At 42.2% G+C, this 14,920-nt stretch overlaps 1 protein-coding gene across 5 annotated transcripts in view; it reads right to left on the bottom strand.

Moving 5' to 3' along the window:
* Positions 1-1,475: 1,475 nt before the first annotated feature.
* The window catches only part of sulf2b (sulfatase 2b), a 279,026-nt gene continuing 265,581 nt past the window's right edge, over positions 1,476-14,920 (bottom strand). For 2 of the 5 annotated variants that reach the window (XM_017700971.2, XM_017700972.2), the window contains 3 exons: positions 14,722-14,864; positions 12,848-12,971; positions 1,476-4,991 (listed from right to left, as the gene is read on the bottom strand). In XM_017700971.2, the coding sequence (XP_017556460.1) occupies positions 4,324-4,991; positions 12,848-12,971; positions 14,722-14,864 (935 nt within the window). In that variant the 3' untranslated portion in view covers positions 1,476-4,323. The other 3 variants (XM_037541208.1, XM_037541209.1, XM_037541210.1) reach the window with 3 other exon arrangements.

Below are 14,920 nucleotides of genomic sequence, written 5' to 3'. Positions count from 1 at the left end.
TTTAAATTCTCCAACTTATTTAACTTCTCCAAACTTATTTAACTTCTCCAACTTATTTAACTTCTCCAAACTTGGTTTAATGCTTGTGAAGCAGCTAAACTGCTCTGCCAGTTTAACCAGCTTGAGTTGGCCAAGCTGTTTCAGTAGCAGAAGCTTAAATGACAGCCAGTTAACAGTGATGACTTCATTGCTTTTATTAGTATAATAATTAGTATAATATATTATAATAATTAGTATAATAATTTATTACTATAATGGAGCCTATCCCAGCTGTCATTGGGTGGAAGGCAGGGACACCCTGGACAGGTCACCAGTCCATCACAGGGCAGACAGACAGACAGTCACACACACCCAGGGGCAATTCAGCATGTCCAGTTGGCCTGACTGCATGTCTTTGGACTGTGGGAGGAAACCCACACAGACACGGGGAGAACATGCAAACTCCACACAGAGAGGACCCCGGTCGGGGAATCGAACCCAGGCCGCACTTGCTGTGAGGCGACATCGCTACCCACCACGCCACCGTGCCGTCCGATACCTGAAGTGTGTTGTAGAGAAAGTCAAATGTCTTTACAAAGGAGTGGGTGTGACCCTATTGCCTCTGCTTAGGGCAAAAAACACTGAAAAACAAAGTCTCAGGCTTTTGTTGTTGTAACCATTTCATGTCCTTTAAATAAGGACACTCTGTGTCGTGACCAGTGGCGTCTCTATATTGGGGGCCTGGCCCCACCAGATACTGTGGAGCAACGCATGACATGATCAATAATTCAGTATAACAACTAATATATATATGTTTTTTCTTCAGAACTAACAGTGTTGCATGTTTGGTACATATGACGATGGCAGGGCTGTCCGATACAGTCCAAATATCTCCCTGTACCTGTTGTGTAAATGCCAGTAGGACACTCTTTTCTCCTAGCAGTCTTCGTTTGCTTTTGCTCTGCTATCACTGAAATTCATTTATAGATTGGTGGACTCTGAGACTCGTTCTTGTCCAGATGAAAGATTGTCGTGCATCTTTTTTTTCAAGCAGTGACATCACAGATGAGTCATTCTGCATCATTACAAGTCGTGTTATTCCTAAAACCCGGAAAGTGTGTAGCTGCAGACCACAGTGATCGTTACTGCTGGATAACTTTGGATTTATAATACAGCGATGCTGTATAACAAGGATTTGTGAGATCTAATGCCTAATCAATCTAAAGCCTATCACTCATATTCCCGTCTCCCCTACCGCAAACTCCTGCGCCTCGTTACGTTAACTTGTGAATGTGATTTCATGGATTAGTGCGTTTGAGTTTGGATCAGGTCTGTGTTTAGTTTCACGGACGAGTCGCTGCCTCCACAGTTCATTGTGCCCCACCAGCCTTCCTGTGCCAGAGATGCCACTGGTCGTGACAGAAGCAAACATACCAATGCATTTCTGAACATTCCACTGATGAAAAAGAAAGGTATAAATAAAGGAAAATCACAGCTTTGGGCATTCAACACTTTATTCACAAACTAATGAGCGCTATCAAATGTTCACGGGTTAACCGAAACAAAAATATAGGTCTGATAAATCTCTAAAACTGTACAAGGCATTGTTCACTGTTAAAACCTGTCTGTTATGGTTTAAAATCATCTTCCCACTAAAGGAGTCCCTTCCAAAGTGCCGAGGGAAAACTCTCCTGAAAGTTGGACTTCTGTAGCGCAACAAGGGGGCTGTTTCACGACATAACAACGCACAATCGGGTGCAAAGAAAGGCTTTCTGCTCAGACACAATACAAATAGGTGGTCTTAGAGGATGTTCGAGACATGACGGGAGCCTTCTGTCAAATATGTATCAATCCAGAGGGAAACGTGACGGTCTCTCTGTGTATTTAAAATGACTCCATACACCCCCTCAAGCGCACGACACAAGGGAGAGCACACGTTAAGCGCACTACATACAGTATGAGTGCAGTATTTTACACCCTGTGCAGTGCACTGTCAAATAAGGAGGCACAGCTGAGTTACAATCTACCAAAAGGCCAAAGGGATCAGACAAATGTAGATGCACTGAACTGCAAAGAAAAGCATTCATGGTTAAAATGTGCTGTTCTCAAATCTACAGTTAAAACAAATGTTTACAGTGTTTACAGGGGCCGGGAAGGGGGGGGGGGGCCGGGAAGGGGGGGCTTTCAAATAATAATCTAAACCCAAAACGTGACTCAAAGGATGCCTGAAGGTCAATTTAGCTTCACCGGTTGTGTGTCATATAAAATATACTTTAACATTTACAGCATATTAATCGCAAACGTACATTCAAATACATACTGCTGTTTTCTATATTTGCTCAGACCTTAGTAGCACCATGTATAGCACAAACGATTACCTAAGAATTCAGATTTAAAAACAATGTGACACATGATAATCACATCAAGCTCTTTTTTCATTATGCCATTAAAAACACATTGACACGTCGTCAGTTGATGATCTTAATTTCTTGGATTCTATAAATGGGGCACCGGCTGACGGTGCTGCGATGTGTCCATGGAGTGGGACGTTTCATGTTCGGGTGGCTCGTCAATTAAGACGCTCGTCGTTGAGAATTCTGTAATAAGACGTTTCTCAAGGCGTGGGGCTTTTGGGAATGTACACAGATACACTGATGGTTATTTCCAGCTTTTATATCTTCTTTTCGTAGACGAGGCCAAACGCTGCAGCAACACTGTAAAACAAGTGGCACTGGAAAGAACGTGAAGTGGAACAAAACTTTGTGCTCGGAAATGAAAATATGGCACGCTTTCATACACACACACACACACACACAATTCGGTTTAGATACTCGTTTTTTTCACAACGATGAGGTGAATAGAAAAAAAAACAAACACGTGGGCCTCAAAATTTCTGCATAATTACGTTTTTAAAATGTAAGCATCGTTATTCAGGTCAGTTTTATGATTCTAGAGAAACTTGTTCAGGGTGGTGGTGATGGACCCAGATGTCTGAAGAGTTTAATGCCTCTAAAACCCATGTGCCAAACACAAGGCCCACAGGGCAAATCAGGCCCGTGGCACAGTCCTGCAAAATTATTCAATTTTCTATTGTTATTATTAGCAGCCCATTTCACCATGAGCTGCACTACAGTCGCCCAGCATGCACCGCAACATAAATCGTGCTCCCAGCCCCTCCCCAGCAACAATCTATGGGACAGCACCACAGAAACAACAACAAAGAAATTCCAGGTGTCTAGTTCAAGAGAATGAGCAGTTTATACATATATATATATATGTAAAAGTAGAAGCAACTGGCCCATGGATCTGTTTTTTAATGTGACCCCTGCTCTAAAAGCTGCATCTCAGAAAGTTATTACATATTTTTTTTATGAATATGCTGCCTGATACCTGGGATTTTGTTTTGAGAAATATTTTGAGTAAAGGTTTTGACCTATATACAGTATATATATATATATATATATATATATATATATATATATATATATATCAGATTTATCATTATTTCACCATTATCAGTGTTACCTATAAAAACTCACCATACATGTAAATTCACTGGTGCTTTTGGAAAGTAAATGAAAGACTATATTAGACATTGTGTCCCCCGGTTCAGCACATCGCCACCACTGTGAAGTAAACATGTAAGTTCTACTACGACGAACTGTTTCAAACCACGCAGAATGACTTTGTTTACACCTCAAAAACGGAATAATGCAGAAATGTGGAACAAACTGGTGGAATTCCCCTTTGAGCTCAGCCAGGGTGTAGCTGAATTCCTAGGGTTCAGCGTTTCTGACGGAGAACACATGCTGTATAAGGGCCACACAGCCTGCAGCTGCGCAGGAGAAACGTACAAGCAGCCATTAACGGGAAATGAAAACAAGTACACATGGCCACGATACAAATCTCAATATCATTCGGCATGAACTAAAATACGTCAAGTTCATTTCTCTCACTTCTGTTGTACTTATGCAATTATCATCCCTCCATCAATCCCCCAAGACAAAAAAAAAAGATTCTTCCAAAAGTTAAATGATGAAATGTGCTCTGTCGAAGCCTAGCCGATCTCAGAGATTCTAGTTCCACTTTCCCAGATTGAGGGTTTTGAAGGAGGTGTGGCTGAAAGAAACAAAAAGGTAGCCTGGAGGCTGCGGCTCAGAGGATGGAAGCCAGCAGAAGAGGCGGAGCGGGAGAACAAGAGGTAGGAGAGAGGCTGGTTTGTAAGCTGGAGGTAAAACTTCCTGTATGCTCCCTTCCGGGAAAGCCAGGAGTCTTTTCCGAAACTCTCTCTCTGTCTTGCTCAGAGAGCGATGAGGAAAAACGATTGCAGAGCTGAAAGGAGAGTCACACAGGAATGTCCTGTAAAAAGTCGCTGCAGTCACAGTGGGCGGAACCAAGTCTCCTACGGCCTGTCCGTTTTCTAATTAACTCCTCCTCCTCATCTTCTTCCTCCTCCTCTTCCTCGCTATCTCTCTCCTCCCCCTCTCTCCACCCACCCCCCAGCAGCTCTGGAGGGATGTCCCAGTCTGCACCCCTGTCTGGTTGCAAGACAGAGGAGGGGAGATGCAATGAAGTGGAAGAGGAGGAGGTGGGAGGGGCTGAGGAAGAAGGGCGTGTCTCCCGGTTCAGTCCCAAAGCGTCTCTAAGGACCTCAGCTCCTGCCTTCCTCAGGAGAAAAGCGGGTGTCGCCAAAGTGGTCAGGTAGGCGACTGAAGCTGAGCGGCTGGTGGAGGACACAAGGGCATGGCCTCCTCCTCCTCTGGCCCCACCCCCTAGGTCCCGTGGGTGGTTGTCGTTGTCCAGGAGAGCAAACATGCGGTCCACAGAGTGGCGAAAGTGGTCCCAGTCCTCCAGGCTCAGGGTGAAGTTGAGGTTGAGATCGTAGGCGTGCTCGTCAAGTCTGTACAAGGGTTCAAGTTCGGACCAGTTCGTCGCCCACGGAAACGGCCGGGTGCTTTCCGTGTCGTCCTCCGCCAGGCTCTTATCCCTCCCATCCTTCCCAAATCTGCCCTCTAGGGGTACAAATCATACACACGCACACATACACATTCACATTTTCTGTTTTACATCCAAAAACAGAAAGCTTCTCAATCCACAGGGCGATGCATACTTTAATTCCACAGATTCTATGGGAATGGATTGATGCTTGCAGTTCAGTGTACAATAAAAGGAAGCAAAAAATAGTCATGAGAAAAATTAAAGGAAACACATGATCGGAGAGTGGAAAGAAGTCATATACATGCTCCAGGCAGAGCCCTACAGAACCAAAGAGCTGAGAGACGTGATGTGCTGATGGAGGAGCAGAGGGATGGAGGAGGTGTGTCTGTCCTCTAGTGGTCATATATAGAAATGCATGACAGGAGAGCAGCAGCCCTGGTGCGAGTGGCTCCATGCAGACAGACAACGAAAGAAAAGCTCCTTCAAACGAGCAGAGTGTCATGCAGGCCAAACAAAACTTAAGTCAGAAAAGAGGGAGGAAACCAAACGGAGAGAAAGAGAGAAAAAGAGAGAAAAAGATGGGTTAGACTGGGTGGTGGCTTGGTGGTACTCTATCCCAAGGAACATGAAGCAGAACTGTCCAAACTCACAGCGATTTGTAGGCAGGCTTCTTCATTTTGGGCCATTTGCGACGCTGAAACTGCCTAATGCCACAAGCAACGATAAGACAGACCGTTACCCCGACTCCCAGACTCAAGCAGGTGATCAGAGAGAGCCAATCAGAAGGCTCATGAGCTCTAACATGTACATATCAGCAGGCAGAAAAGGACACATGCAAGAGGTAATAGAGGGCAAGGGAAAGGAGGAGTAAGAGAGATTGTGAGAGAGAGAGAGAGAGAGAGAGAGAGAGAGAGAGAGCACAGTGCAAAGCCCTCTATAGAATTAAACCAAATGAAGGAGAAGACTACCAAGAAGTAGCCTCTGCACATAAAGCAAAAGCTGTCAACGTACCATTACGAGCAATTTATAAGGAGGAGGAACTCCTTTATACTTATTATTTATAGAAATGAATTATGCTGAAACCTGAACTGACCTACCTCTCCTTGCTTCACCCACAAATGTGTTGGACAAGCTTTATAGACAAAAGGCACAAATCCCGTTCAAACAAAAGGCTTCAGCACTTCTTGCGAAACAAAATTTTCAAGGGCTGTGCGAAGTTGAAAAGCTTACAAGCTTGCATACTTTCCGCAGTCTCACGTCACCTGTCGTGGTGACGCCACGACATTTGCTAAGTTTCATGATTTTGGACATCGGTTCGTTCACTTCAGTTCAAACTATGGTTTGAGTTGAGAATACTTGCCACCGTTTAAGGTGAAGCGGGAAAATTGAAACAAGAAGCTGGTGAACAGAAGGCCAACTTCAGCCTCGTCCTCTTGTGAACCTAAATATAAGATAACCTGTATGTTTTGGTGCTCAGTACTAATTATTTCTGTCGAATAATAAACTTACCATCTTACATTTTTGTTAGGTATTCATTGTTTATTTAACAAATGCGTGTTTTACGGTGAAATTACGGTGTGTCTGCCAAAGACGAAGCTCCTCAAAGTTGTCCATCTTTCTTTCATGGCCCGTCTCTTTTTTTACTGACCAGTCAGAGGTTTTGTCACATAGCATCTTCATCCACGGAGTTCGCCCAACTGCCACATGTGCGACGTGGTGGACGAAGGCTCCGCGTGATGTCTGCTGTTGTTCGTTTTCTCCGCAATCGTGCCATATTGTTCCATGAAGCCAGGCGAAGAAACACAACGAAATTCTCGAGGGTTGTGCAAAGTTGAAAGCGCCTACGTGAGCTTACGAGCTCACATACTTTTTATGGTTTCGTTATGCCTGTCGTGTTGCTCCGCTCCAACAGGTGATGCTATGGCATTTTACAATAAGTTCCATGACAAGCGGAAAAAGACTCTATCACTGTTCTAACTATGGCAACGTGGGAGTCCGGAATGCTGCCACTATTTAATGTGAAACAGAAAATTCTGAAAAAGCAGCTGAAATCAAAGCCAAATTCAGCCTCGTCCTCTTGTGAACCTGAATGTAAGATAACCTGTATGTTTTGGTGCTCGCTACACTTAACATCTTACATTTGGGAGGTGTTCCTTGTTTACGGAACAAACGCATTTCACAATGAAATATCGGTGTCTTTGCAAAAGCGCTCATTGCAAAATGAAGCTTCTCCAAGTCTTCCATCTGTGTTTCATGGCACGCCCCTTTTGCAACTGTCCAGTCTCAGGCTTTGTCGTGTAGCGTCTTCGTCCACGGAGTTCGCCCAGCTGCCATGTGCGCATCACAGGGAACGAAGCCTCTGCGCAACGTCTGCGGTTGTTCATTTTCTCCGCAACTATGTCACACTGTTCGCTGAAGCCAGGCGAACATCGTCTCTGCAAGAACTATGCTGAGGCCTTAATGAGAAACAGTTGTTGACTTAAAGTTTAGTTGGAGATGTTAGGCTATACTGTCCAGGTAAGATTTTAGTCCCACAAGGTGCAACCAATGTAAATGTACCCCCAAAAGAGTAAATGTTAAGATACCCTTAAAAAAAGAGCGTTGAAGGTACAACGCATTCACTTTTCCTGATGAAAAGAGCATAATTGTACCTTTTCACAGGATGTTTTTGAAGTGGAAAAATAAAACGTCTGGAGCCAAAACAGGCTGTATGCAACATAAATGTACTGGCAGCGGAATACTGGTACAGTTCTGTTCCCAAACTAAAGGTACTGTAAACATGCGCTTGACGGTACCAGCATAGTGATGGCATTTGCACCCTGAAAGCTACAGTTTTTTGTGAGAGTGTGCGGTGTGACGAATCAAAACTGGGCAGACTGGAAATGACAACAAATTCCCAACACACTCATAGTTACCGTGATTAGTACTCCCAGTTTCTTGGCAGTGTGACCTTTAACACACATACACTCTCAGAAAAAAAGGTGCGACACTGTCACTGCGGCAGTGCCCCTCTTGTAACTGCGGTGCTTCCCTCAGGGGTCCATCTCAATCCCTTTAGTCAGGGAACATAACTGAAACATAATCCACTGAAATGATCTGTTCTAAGCTGGACTGACTCCACACACCCTGCCTCGCCTCGCCTCCAGGCTTTTATTCTACTGCTCTGTTTTAAATCGTTCGGTTATGAAAAAGAACAAACACCAACTTTTGAAAAAAACTTATGTAAGGTACACAGTTGGACCTTAAACCACTGTTGTACCTTTGAGTGTACACTTACATTGTTTGTACCTTGATGAATGAATCATGAACCTGCATAGTGCGTTTATTTCTAACAGTGTACAGAACCAATTGAAATAAGTATAGTACATTTTAAATGTACAGTACTGTGCGAAGATGGACCGCAGCAGTGAGTTTATCACAATATACATTAGAATAAAGGGTAACACTTTATTTGAAGGCTACCTACATAAGGGCTTCATGACGCATTCATAAGCACTGAATAATGCGTTTATGAAGCACTACATGAACATTTATTAAGCGCTTATGTCGGTTCTCGCAACCTGACATAAGATGTTTTATGAAATAAATGATATTGTACTGATAATATGAATAAACGTTGAACATATTTACAGCACTAAACATTTAAAACACTATACATAACTATTTATGTCAGCATTCTTAAGAAGACATTGTATTAATATCAGGTGAAATATGCCTGGAAACCACCCCCTCTTCCCTCCAGGGCATAGATAAGATGATTGATGCGATTATGTATAGTGTTTAGATGTTTAGTGCTGTAAATATGTTCAACGTTTATTCATATTATGTCAGTATAATGTCATTTATTTCATAAAACATCTTATGTCAGGTTGCGAGAACCGACATAAGCGCTTAATAAATGTTCAAGTAGTGCTTCATAAACGCATTATTCAGCGCTTATGAATGCGTCATGAAGCTAGTGTAGGTAGCCTTCAAATAAAGTGTTACCGAATAAAGTCATATTCATAATTCAGATAAACATAAAAACTATAAAAATTAACAAGAATTTCTTGGGTCCATATTTTTCCACAGAGACTCGTTAATATCATCAATTACATCATGAGCTCAATTTACTGAGCACTGATTGGTCAAACCAGGAGCTGCTTTTTAACTACATATAATACTGGGCTTCCTCGAGGAGAGGCTTGGGAATGGGGCACTTTTCTCAGCAAATAAACACAAACAACACAAATAAATAGATTTTGAAAATGTGTCTTGGGTGCCTAAGACTTTCGCACAGTACTGTACATCATTTAAAAAATAAAGTTTCCCCTCAGGTTTGATGGGATTTTGTATCTAATGTTGTGTAAAGCTTATCTAACCTTGAAACGCTGCTACAAAAATGCATTTGAGGGTGGAGCATGAACAGGTTAAAGACATTTTGCAGTCAGCCCATATTAGGAACGGTGTCTAAGCAGGTTTTCTCTAGGGGGGAAAAGACATGGCACTTTTGAAAATTGCCGCTGTCACGTCCTGTGGTAAACATAAATGCTTCCAACCTGAATGTTTTGTAATGTGTTTGTTTTCTCCCTAGTGTGACTGGATCCTCTGGATAATGAAGGTGTTTAGCAGTCAAAGTATATACTCATACAAGTAAGCTAGTGCTTCATATACCAGACCTGAAGTACAGAACCTGGGTGTGATCCTGGACTCCGAGCTCTTTTTTATCCTGCATGTAAACACAGTCACTAAAGCAGTTTCCTATCATTTGAGAAATGTCATTAAAATCCAGCCTTTTCTCTCTCAGAGCGACGCAGAGAAACATGCATTTGTTACAGTCAGAGTTGATCACTGTAATGGTCCTCTGACTGGACTTCCTAAGAAAACTATACATCCTTTACAATTCGTACAAAACGCATCGGCATCCAAACAAAAACACAGAGAGATCAGATCAGTCTCACTTTAAAGGAGCTGTCTATATCACTCAGGATAGATTTTAAAGCTCTGCTACTTGTTTTTAAAGCTCTAAATGAGCTTAAAGTGCTGCTTATATCACAGAGTATCTGTCTATGGTCTTAGATCTGCAGATACTGACCTACAAACACCTTCAGTAAAACACAGAAAACATAGAGAGACTCATTCAGTTATACAAATAAAAATTATTATTATTATTATAAAAATGAAATTAAGTGTTATTTTTGTTTACCACAGCATACGACAGCAGGAATTAAAAAAAAATGTTATTACATTTTTTTTCTCCATGGTGAAAAACTGTTTAGATCTAATATTCCCAATATTGGCATGAACTTGACTGCAGGATGACGTCATGACTTCAGTGGTCTGTTTACCACTGAGCTGCCCTCTGGCTGTGCTGTCATTACCAATACAACCCCTCCATAGTGATCAACATTAAAGAACTGCTGACGAGCTTCCAAAACCCTTTTTCACACATCACTCTAAAGTCTTCTCGTTCATTTTATTGTTAGCAGACGTCTACAGCCCGTAGACCGATTATTCGGCGTGTTGCAAATCAAAACATTCATTTGCGTTCATGTGTTCTTCCATATGCAAGGAAACTGTTGATTGAATGGATTAGTACATTTCTACGTCTAGAGAAGAACTAAATTAGTTGCCACACTACTCTACTGAAGTTGTATCAAATTCAGTTAGCAAAGATACCTGTATTCATCATAGCTGCTTCTCTCTTTACCTCCTGAAGAAGAGACAATATCGTTAGTTAGAGAGCGTCAAGACAGGTGAAGTTATAGTCACGTACACACTCCTATATACCAACAGAGCTGAGCTAATTAGGCTGTTTGACTTTTACATTGGGCTGGTGGGTACTGCTGTGGACTACCTATTAAAGGGGTCATCAGTCCTGTCCACAAAGGGCCAGTGTGGCTGCAGGTTTTCATTCTGTCCAAGCAAAAGCATCTCATATAACTCATCAGTTGTTCAAAGGGCCCATATAATGGAAAACCAAAACCAGCCAATGTGGTCTGATGTGAAACGTACACTAAGGTTCAATCCCATTTCTTCTTTTTACCCCTACCCCTTGTTCTCGAGTTACTGAGCTACAGGGCAGTGGTTGAGATCTTCCCTCTGAAATGAGACCCTCTAATAAAAGAGCCTCACTTCATTAACAGCTACTAGCGCCGCTCTGTAGGCGACCCTGCCCGTCTGCAGGGACAGCAGAGGAGGGGAAAGTTCAGCTCCTCACTGCTGGGCTTTAGTTACACTTAGGGATCAGATGCCTTCAAAGAGGGGGGCAATTATTTATTATCACCCTCCCTAATTCTTCAGTGATATGAAGCTGAAGTCAGAGATTTTCCAGATTCTTGTTCCAGTTTTCACGTTCCCCCTTAAACGGAGCAGCAATTACATTCTGGCGCTTCAGGTGTCAGAACTGCTGGACTATTTAAGGTGGAACGGGGAAGTTAGCTAGCCAGCTACTGAGACGTCAGCATATTATTCGCGATTTTTAATGCCTGTTATGAAGCAAATGACCAAAATCCACTGAAACGATATTAAACTAAGATAAAACAGTGATTATTGTAATTTTCTAACTGAGAAATTCTCACAATTGTGGGTTTTTTTGGTGTCTTGTTCAACCATCTTGCTGATTTTTCTTTTTTTTCTCATATCTCTCTGTTTGGAGTCTCTGAAAAACCTTCGTTTGAAGGGCCATGTAGCCCTTAGACTCCCTAAACCTAGACGTGAACGTGCAAAACAGAGGGGTAAGGGCTCAGTGGTAAGGGGATCAAGGGGTGATATGGGACTGGGCCTTACATTTCATTTTGTTTTAGGGAGCATCTCCAGCTCCAATAAATAAATTTGAAAAAATCAAATAAATTATATCAAATTTTCCGATTCATCTTTAAAGAACTTTAAAATTACTTGACAAGAGACTTGACATTTCATGACGCAGCAGTAAGGACGGGAACAGAAAATCCGTCAGAGAGCAAACCGTCTCATTTCAGTTCAGCCTTCATAGACCGCATCCTTCGTAGGATGCAGCCCCTGAATTGGGACACAACCTATAGCTGTTTAGCCCCGCCCACAGCAGTCTAGCCCCGCCCCTTCACTCTGAATTTATAGGGAGTATTTCAGAGGCAAAATGCAGGGCAGCCAATCAGTACAGCTTCTTTGTCATATATCATATATCAGCCTTAAAGGCACAGTAACAAACACAGTTTCACTGTAAGAGCCAAAGGTTGGAAAACTGTCATATATAACCATTTTTGGTAAATAAACCCACACAGATGTTATAGACAAATGCAAATGCAGGCCCTTTATAGACTGAGACCAACTGATTAAACAAGTAAATTCAAGTGTGCTTTGACTTGATTGGAAAGAAAACCTGCAGCCACAGCCTTTGTGGAGATGACCGGTGATTCCTGGTCACTGCTTCGAAGGATACTGCTTGTGTGTGTGTGTGATATTAAGTTCCCTATACAACAACAAAACAATGTCAGCACATCCAAAGCCTGTTTTTGTTGTGGAAAACAGAAAACTCTGTGTTTTTAAGCAGGCGGCAATTAAAATTCACTTGATACTTTAACACATTATGATGGTATCAAACCTCATTGAGTCACACAGGCCCCAACACGTGGCATAAGTGTAAGACCTTATTTCCGCAGCAGGGCAGCTTAGCTAGTTAAGATGAAAGAGTCTGTTTGCATGAAAACAAGGAGGACAGAAAGCAAGGCAGGGCCGGGGTCGGGTGAGGATGAGGATGATGATGTGGAACCGTGGCTACTCTCAGGTCCAGCTGTAGTCTGAAGAGTGCTTTGTGTAGTCTGAGAGCCAAACTTTCCGCATGTGTACTTGAGGTTCAGTAAGTAGGCATTGATAGCTATGAGTGTGTATGTGTATGAGTGTGTGTGTGTGTGTGTGTTCATAACTCTGCAGATGTAAGTGTGTATGTGGGACATGTGGACGCGCAACTCACCCAGGTCCAAGTTGCGAGTGCGTGGGTTACACTGTTTATGACCCTTGCAGCCTCGCAGCTCCATGAGCTGAACGTGCAGTTGGTTGAGAACGTGCCGGTCCAGTGTGTTCACTGCATTCACCAGCTACCAACACAGAGATTGAGGGGGTTGCAGAATTTATGGTCATTCATAAAGACGTCTCAGTTCAGTTTTACTTTAGTTACCTTGATAGGTCATTTTAAGCACAACCAATTCTGACATACCATTCAAAAGACAAAATAAGTTAAGTGACCCTTATTGGTCCCACAACGGGGAAATTTAAGCCAGTCATGCAGTGAAACACCACATAAACACTAGTGAACGCTCACTCCCTAGGTGGGCCCTATCCACAGCACCCAGGGAGCAGTTGGGGGTGAGGTGCCTTGCTCAAGGGCTCTTCAGTCACATACTATCAGCTCTGGGGATTGAACCAGCGACCTTCTGGCCACCATCTGGTTCCCTAACCTCCAGCACCATGACTGCCCCAAATGTGTAGTGTATTGGTTTTTGCCCACCTATAAATGTTTGGTTGCCTCAGGATGATCAAAAGTGATACTAACCAATAATATCTCGTCACGTTTTTCCCTCCCTCTCACCACTCTGACCCATCGATGAGCGAATACACTGGCAGACGACCTCGTCCTCTCATCCCTTGATTTAATCTCTCATTTGAAATGTTTATTGAAATAGTCACTCATGATTTCAGTTTGTTTATGCTGGCAACCCGTGTTCATGTTAACGTGAGTGAGATTTATTGAGGTTAAGTACCTGCCAGTGTGTGCTTAGCTAGTCATGTTCGTACGTAGATTGATTTTTAAAGATAACCTGACTTTTTCCTGAAGTTTTTAATCTTACTTCTGCCATAGAAGTGCAAGACAAGCAAAAGCAATGGCTAGCCTGACAGGTGGTGACTCACATGGTCTGCGTCTTAAAAAAGTTTAAAATGCACGTATTAAAATCAAGCTTTCTACAAATAATCCATCATGTTTCAGACGACTACACAGAATACATATCAAAATGTCACAGTACTGCGAGGTTCACTTTTTTCCATTTTCCAAACCAAAAGCTTTTAAAACCTCGTTTCTCCAAAATGCCGACTTTACAGGAGAAGGAAAAACCCTGCTTTACTTTTAATGTAAGTCAATGGAACCAGAAAGGTTCCCGAGTCGTTTTGGGCCGTTTCTTTTGTTCCATTCTTCATAAAATTTACAAACATTGTAAAGGGTAATGGGCATTTTCAAATTATGTAAAAAAACTGAAAAATGGCAAAAATGGAGGTACAAGGTTTTTTTCTGACAGCAGCGATATAAATTATTGTAATTTTTCAGATTTGATATTAATTCAACGCTTTCTACATACAGTACTGTGTGAAAGTTTTAGGCACCCAAGACAAATTTTCAAAATCTATGTATTTGTGTTGTTTGTGTTTATTTGCTGAGAAAATGTAAATATTTGAATAAACAAAATTGATAGAATATTAATTAACAATTAAAATGAATTAAAGTCTCTCCTCGAGGAAGTCCAGTATTATATGTAGTTAAAAAGCAGCTCCTGGTTTGGCCAATCAGTGCTCAGTAAATTGAGATCATGATTGAGATCATGGACCCGAGAAATTCTCGTTACTTTTTATAGTTTTTCTGTTTATTTGAATTATGAATACGACTTAATTCTAATGTATGTTGTGATAAACTCACTGCTGAGGTCAACTGTTTAAAAATTTGCTTAGATGCCTAAAACTTTCACACAGTACTGTAATCAACATTTTTGGGGCACCATCAGTGTGAGAACAATGTCACCATGATTTGCAGATACACTACATTATAATTACTTCTGCAGTGCGGTGGAGAAAACTGACCTGATATGGATCTGTATTGAGGTCAAAGTACTCCAGGAAGCCTGTAGCGAACTCACAGAAGAGGAAGTTGTGCGTCTCATTAATGGTCCTCATGCACCAGTAGGTGTTGTTGTTGGCGCTGGTGCATGCGCAGAATGGTCCCACTGGAGTAACAGAGCATGGCCGTGAATGAGGAGGAGGCCAAAGGCATCAACCAAAC

This window comes from Pygocentrus nattereri, chromosome 9 (genome assembly GCF_015220715.1).
Source record: "Pygocentrus nattereri isolate fPygNat1 chromosome 9, fPygNat1.pri, whole genome shotgun sequence".
NCBI lineage: Eukaryota > Metazoa > Chordata > Actinopteri > Characiformes > Serrasalmidae > Pygocentrus > Pygocentrus nattereri.
Note: the sequence above shows the minus strand (reverse complement) of the source record. Positions and strands in the feature narration are given on the sequence as shown.